Below are 7,618 nucleotides of genomic sequence, written 5' to 3' on the forward strand. Positions count from 1 at the left end.
AAGGGATGTCTTTCCTGAAGTGGAAACTCTTTATGTAGAAAGCTTCAAGGATGAAGGGGTAACCTTTCCCTATAGTTCCCTTGAAAGATTTCCCATGTTGAAAAAGCTTTATGTGGAGAATAGTTCCTTTGAGGAGGTATTCCCCCCACAAGATGAGATTATCGATTTTATGGGGAAAATCCCACCATTTGAGGATTATACATTGCCTATTTGGATCAACTCAAGAGCATATGGAAGGATGACTCTCAGCTACCACCAATTCATCAAGACCTAATAAAATGCCTGGAAGTCGAAAGTTGTCATAGCTTGGTCAAGTTGGCACCATCCTCTGCTTCATTTCAAAATTTGTGGAAGCTGTCTATATCTGGATGCCATCAACTCGTCTATTTGGTGACAAGTTCAACTGCCAAAAGCTTGGTGAGTCTTGAATGGTTGGGGATAAACGATTGTAAAAAAATGGAGGAAATTGTATTGAATGAGAACAATGAAGGTGTAGAAGGTGGAATCACTCTCAACCGATTACGCGGATTGAACTTACTGATATGCCAAGCTTGAAGATGTTCTCTTCACAAAGTCAGACATTTGAATTCCCTGAATTAGAAGTGATAGAAATAACTGGATGTCATGAAATGAAGATGTTTTGTCCAGGAGTGTTGGAAACACCAGAGTTGTCTAGAGTAAAAATAGAAGAGCATGAGATGAAATGGAAGGATAAAGAAGACCTTAACAAAACAGTAGAAATGCTATCCTCAGCAAAGGTATGACATACCCACACTAACAAATATTGTTTCGGAAAATGTGTTGTTAATGACCAAGGAAATAGAAAATTGATTGTATCGTGCTTATGCCAATGACGTCTCTTTTCAAAATTACCTTCTATTTTAGGCAGCTAATATTATGATTTGTTATTGCAGGATAGTGTTAATATATAGAAGGATAAGTCCATCATCCATGTTATCATTCTTTCCAGGTTCGTTACTTTTATGATTTTTCTGCTTATCGGCTTTTTTTTTTTCCTAGTGGTTATTATGATACCAATAAAAGCCTCATATATGAGGGGACAAGCTTGAAAATAAAAAAACTTGCATCTCTTTTTTTCTCCCTATACGCCAAATTTTTTCTTTTTCTTAAATTATTTGTATCTTTTTGCTACATTTGTCTGTGCTTTACTATCACTAAAAGATATGAGTTGCTTGTTGAAGTTTATTTCAATTTCTTTTCCAATAGTAGTTAGTATAATATCAACAACTGCTACATATTAAAGGATGAAACAGGGGAGCCATCTTTTTGTGAGTGAGTGTGTGTGTGTTGTTTTTTTTTTAACTTTTTTATAAAATTTTTCTTTGTTTCTGTACATTCTCTCTGTATAGTATCGGTTGAGTTAGTGAATCACTTTTGCTTATTTTAAAAAGTCAACTGTGATTAAGAAGAAAAGAAACAGCTGTGTATTTCAAAAAGGATGATTTTGATAATTTGTTTACCCCAACTATTTAACACATGTTTTCAACTAAATATGATATATATATTTACAAAATAGAATGACAAAAACAGAGGGGCTGTTTGTTTCTGTTTTTTTTATTTTTTTCCTCAAAATAGTTTTATAAAATGGTTTTTTAAAACAAGTTTTGAAAACAAAAAAAATCTGTTTGGTTAATTGCTTCAAAAAACTGCATTTGAACATAAACATACTGAGACTGGAAAGTGAAGTTTTAATGAGAACTCAAGTTTTTAAATGAGAAAAAAGCCATCAAGCGGAGAAGAAAAAGTTTTTCCAATTTTTGCAAAAAAAAAAAAGGAAATGTGAAAACAAAAACAAGAAAATAACTAAAAGTTGTTTTTGTTTTTGAGTTTTTAAAAATACTTCTGTTTTTTGGTTTTTAAAAACACTTAATTAACAACAAATTACAAAATAAGCCTTTTTAATTTTTTTATTTTTAAAAACAAAAAACGGCTCTCAAAATAAGAAAACAAATAAGGCATTTTGACGCATTGACTATAAAATGAATTATATTTGATAACATGAATATATGTAGAATACACTCAATAGCCTTCGTTCCCTTGCTTGGTTGATTAATGCAGGCGGCTAATCCGAACTGTGGACTACAAAATCATTGACTACAAGATGATGAATATGGACAGATTTGTGCGGTGATGCTTTTGTTGAATTCTCAATTATTTGATAAATGAGACTCTATTTTTATCATAAACAATGGGGTGATGCATGACAAAACTCTACCCAAAGCGTGGTTTGTTTCATTAATGTATGAAATACTCAAATTGGTTTGTTGCGATTGTGAAGCTTTCATTCAACATCTGTGTGGTTTGCTTAATTGTGTTATAAAGATTATTAATTAGTTCAATGAGATTGGTCACAATTGACCATTGAGTTCTTGATCATTGTATGAAACAATATTTATTTTTATGATCTGTGAAGGCACAGAAAAACAATAAATGAAATTAGATATAAGGTTTGTGTCCATCAATTACATTGTGTAATTGACTAGGACTTAACTACAAGCAAGCTAGATAAGAGATGAGTTATTTTTTCACACCAATTTAAAGATTTAAATCATACCAATCTATCTATTACGGTCCAAATTTCAAAGGATAATGGTAGGCAATAATGAAAATAACTCTATTAGGTCAAATATTAAACTGTTAGCTAGAATGAATGAAACATCTAGCATTTAAATTCACCATATTTTACTTTCTTGATATTAGTTAACAAAATTACTCCCTGATGCCCTTTATTTTATCTTTCACTTTACTTGCTTATGCCATTTGCGCCATTCACACTGACAACTAAAAACCCAAAACATCATTTTTAATGTAAAAAGGTCACTTATATACTCTCTCACATGTATTAAGAATTATCCAAAAAAATAAAAAAGAAAAGCTTATACATAGACCACTAAAAAGCAAATCAGTGGTGCATTTTGTACTGTCGCAAGCAACTGGAATGACAATCCTACTCGAAATCCTGATTGAGCGTGCTCGTAAGAAATGTTAAACAAAATAAAACCAACCATTTAGCTGACTGAATCCTGCAGTGATAACCACAACACTATTCCTTTCCACCTTTCATGATATATAGAATGGTGACTTAGCAAAACTTACTGAATAGACAAACATTTTTGTCGACTTCAATCTAAAGGACTTCAAAATGGTTGGAGGTATTAGTTTGACAGACCAAAATGAGTGGAGCTCATGACCTTCTTTCCTTCCTTTCAGTTGACCTTCTCTCCTCCACCTCTCGTCGTTTTTGCTGCCTGTCCAACATTACAACAATGGTCATAGTATCAAACACATCTCATTCTGGAATACATAAAGAAGCTCAAAGTTATTCATAATCTCACACAAAATGCATGTACCCATCACCAGCATTAGCAGCAAAATTGCAGCGTGAGTAGGCACAGAATCCTTCCCCATCCACCTAAACAGGATTATTATTCACTGAAATATTGTGTAAAAATTTGAAGCAAGTTGCATGTGTTGGTGCATTTGTTTAAATGAATACCTCGTCCCATTTTGATTTTTTGTTCAGTCTACCATCACGATTGGTGGCCTCAGCAATAGGAGGCATCAAAGGCAAACCACCTGAAGAGAGAAGAGAGAAAATCAGCATAAAATAGAAAATCAGTAGTAAGAATGACCTTTGCCATACCATAGGTAAACTAGGTTGCTTTATAACTTGCAACGGGTACATTGATCCTTGGAACACCAGTTACAATTCCTGGTTGTGCTCACCTAGAGGCAAATTCAACTTTCTGGGCTTTCTTCTCCTGCTCTTTCTTGTCACTTCCACGTCTCATATCTGCCTATGTGACAGTTAGGGGTGGTAAAGCAACATCAGTATCAAGTACTTAAAGAGAGCTTGACTGCAAGACCAATCCGTCAAGTAGGGACGAAAGTCGGCCTTAATGATCTGATGGTGCTGAGAAAAATATGAACAAATAACAAAATATGGCATGACAAATAAGTTGGTTAAATTCACAATGAAAACTTAAACTAGGCTAGTATTTAACTTCCAAAATCATGACCAACATATTCATAAAAAATATAGAAAGAACCCCAAAGCAGATATAACTAGCCATACACAGCCATGTATAGATGTTGGCTGTCCATTTCAGCGTAAATAATATTATCAAAAGGACTTTTGAAGAGAAAAAACACAATCCAACGGCAAAACATAATTTCAACATCAGGTTAGAAGACAAACAAGTTCTTTAATACCAGATATCAAGTCCGTTGTTAGTATAGCGAACAATAATAGCCTAAACAGCCCAAATACCAGCAAGCAGTATATCTAGAATATGACACACATGAAATATTTGTTTGCAAGAACACACAAGAAGTATCATATAATTGACAACATCAGGTAAAATATGAGCATAAAATAAACAAGTACAGGGAAGCACAAGAAAGTAGATGCAGAGAAGAAACAGTTAAGCACCTACTTGGTCGTAGTAGTCACTTGGGTCATATCTATGAGGGTCCAATACATCCTTATCAAATCAAGATCCTATTTGGTCAATATCTTGATACCTCCTAGCATGCAATAGGAAGTCAGGGTTCTGATAGTCCTTCCTATTGCGAACTGCTACATTAAAACTTTTTCCAGCACATTGTCATGAAAGAACAACAAATATGCAAAAGCTAAAAATAGTTTTATACAATTTTCTACTCTATCAAAAATTGAGGGAAATTATTTTTTAATTTAAACTATTACTTAAAACTGCTAAAATGCTAGTGTACTAATTAAGGAGTAAAGTGATGATCATTCAACTTCCCATGTACAGAATGTCAAGAAGGGAGTAAGAAAATATAATAATATAAGGTGCATTCAATGAGATGTTTAGTGGTCAAAAAACTTGATACAGAGAAGTATTAGCAAATTACCACTTTTTTCATAATTCAATGATTTAATCACAAAATTAGTAATATCTGAAATGATAAGTCTTGAATTCATATTAAAGGGAACATGTTAATGAATCAAACCATATATCACCACTTAGTAATTAAACAAGAGCAGCTGCCGAAATTCATCGAATAATACCCCGCAAGATGAGTGATTTCCACACTTTTACACCTTAAATTCATTTTGGACGGGTAGATTCTCACACTAAAACACTTAATCAAAAATTTCAATGCCAAAATTCTAAACATAGATCACTATATTCAAGTGCTTCTACAGGACCTTAGAATTATGTATGTACGTGTAGTTTACATTACATATATGCACAATCACTAAACAGGACTGGAAGTCGTAAGAGATTAGAGTGTAATATTGCATTACAACTCTTCCAAAGTATCGCCAAATTGGTTTAATCATATTCACTAACTAACATATGAAAATAATAAAATTAATGGATAAGAAGCTTAAGAATTTAAAGAGCCATAGCAAATTAAAAGCGAAGCTTTGGTGTGGCACAAAGCAGAAAGGGAAAAAGACATCAAACTACACAAGCACACAATCATTGTTTTTCTTTTAGGGGGAGGGAGCAAAGCACACCAATTCAATTCAATAAATTAGCACATATCTAAAATCTATCGAGAATAATCTATTGATTATTGCAAAATTAATCTAAAGGAATTTATTTGTAGGCATTCAGAGCATTTAACTTTGGGTGGTGGTGGAAGAAATCTATCCAATGGATCTACAAACTTCTGCTCTTCCTGAGCTGTTTCTTCATGTTTTGCACCATCTGATCCAGCCACAGCATCAACTTGCATGGTATGAGATGGCTCAGAAAACTAAGGAGTGTTAACTTGACTACTAGGTGTCAAAACCTGAACAGATCCTGATGATGCTCCATCTAGCAAATCACTTAGAAAACCACATTCAAGGAAGTTCTTCAGAGGGGAAAAAACAGTGGACCAAGAGGCAAGATGATAAACAGAAAAACATAAACAATAGGATTGTTCCCATCTAATATACTTCAGGGAAAAGTGAACTAAAACCACCCCAACATAATGTCCGAGCCTCTTTTTCAATAATCTTATTCTTAAATACCCAGCCAGAGTCCAAAAGATTGGCATATTCTCAAATTAATAGTCTCATACAAACTCTTATGCACTTCAATTATCCAGAACTAAACAGTTAAACAATCAAATATAGGCAAAAAATTGCATATAAAAGGTCAGTTGAATAATCGTTCTTGATTAAATACATTTCATGTAGAAGTTAATTTTAACTGTTTTATATGTTTATTACCTTATCAATATGACAGTTCAGATTTATTAGCTCATATTCATAATTATCTTACCAAAACTGTCTATACAAGTTCTAGAAAGAACAGACTTTTTGGCCAAATGAGAGAACAGATTACTGGTCAAAATTTTAAATTCTTCTGTTCCAAAAAGAAATCAATGACATTGATATATTCTTCTTTACGGCCAACAAATTAATCAAGTAATATTCATTCTCTGAGAATAACCTATAGTGGGATGAGGTGTCCAAAGAAAGGATACAATAAATTTAGCAGAACATACTTTAATCAAAAGGGGAAATACCATTTGTTGTTTGAAGTTTTTCCTCAAACATGAGTCGACCATTACCATCAAGCCCTCCATCCTGATATCAGAACCAAATATAAGTTATTAACTTATAACCTAAAATAAAGAAGAAGAAAATGGTTTCCTAGTAGAAGGTAACCTGCCTGGAAAATATGGCAAGGCCAGGGTGCCTAAGGTAACGTCAGGGTCTTAAACATTTTGGGCAATTTTCAAGTTTAAGAGACATGACTCCATCAATGGAAGAAAATAATGATGAAGGAACGTATAGAAGACAAATATAGTATACCAAAATTGCCGTGTCCTCAGTCCTACGAAAAAAAACAGGGGTGGATTCAAGTAAGAGAGAGTAACTCTGGCTCAGGTGACATTGCTATTTCATCATGACCACGGTCTACAATGGTAATTGTCCCTCTCCTACTCCTCCTAGATTCAACAGACACTACTTGTTGATCCTGCTGTGAAACCAACATATCAACCAAAGGCTGTGGTGGCATTGAAGTCCCAAATTTGCTCTTCTCCGGGGTCATCCCATCATTTTCAGCCAGTAGAGTAGCCTTATTAGCAGAATCAGCGATCCTCATCATCTCAGCATCACTCTCTAGATTTTCCTCTGCAATCCTCACATCCCCACCATCCTGTTCTTGTCGCTCTCCTCCCTCTATTCCTCCTTCAACATCCTCCATCTCGTCATCTTCCTCATCTTTGTACATGGATAGCAAAGCAATACCCTAGTATTGCTTCTTCTTGGATGCCATGATGCTAAGGGCTCCAGTGACTAATCCAAAAGGTTGATCAAATAGAAAAGTATCGTAGATAGAAGGAATCGAGTGCAAATTCTAGTAAAATACAAAGTGTTAATGCATTAAAGGTGGAAAAGAACAAAATCTTCAAATTTAAATTTTAGTAAAGACAGAATCATTGTCGCTTGGGTTCTCTCGTTGCCAGCCCTCCTATTTGCAGCTCACATTCAGCCTAAAATGACATCAACCATACAAAGAGAAGAATCTTGCCACCAGTCAGTGCAATAATGATTAATAAGCCACTCTAGAAAATTTGATTTCCTATTTTGAAGAATTTGTTGAAGAAATCGAGTATTGTGCTG

The 7,618-nt window shown here is 34.1% G+C and overlaps 1 protein-coding gene, 1 long non-coding RNA gene and 1 pseudogene across 2 annotated transcripts; 1 reads left to right on the forward strand and 2 right to left on the reverse strand.

Annotated features, from left to right (window-relative positions):
- Window positions 1–501: 501 nt before the first annotated feature.
- Window positions 502–2,262, forward strand: LOC114753386 (uncharacterized). Its single transcript, XR_003740994.1, has 3 exons — window positions 502–758; window positions 915–970; window positions 2,080–2,262. It is a non-coding gene; the product is annotated as an uncharacterized LOC114753386 (long non-coding RNA).
- A 1,029-nt stretch (window positions 2,263–3,291) lies between these two features.
- Window positions 3,292–6,039, reverse strand: LOC114753387 (SAP30-binding protein-like; annotated as a pseudogene).
- Window positions 6,040–6,848: 809 nt separating this feature from the next.
- On the reverse strand, window positions 6,849–7,226 carry LOC114753384 (uncharacterized). The gene has a single exon (XM_028942074.1). It carries the CDS (start codon window positions 7,224–7,226, stop codon window positions 6,849–6,851), a length of 378 nt encoding a protein of 125 aa, XP_028797907.1.
- Window positions 7,227–7,618: the final 392 nt, after the last annotated feature.

Source organism: Neltuma alba, unplaced genomic scaffold (genome assembly GCF_004799145.2).
Source record: "Neltuma alba isolate B1F8T4 unplaced genomic scaffold, ASM479914v2 tig00007896_pilon, whole genome shotgun sequence".
NCBI lineage: Eukaryota > Viridiplantae > Streptophyta > Magnoliopsida > Fabales > Fabaceae > Neltuma > Neltuma alba.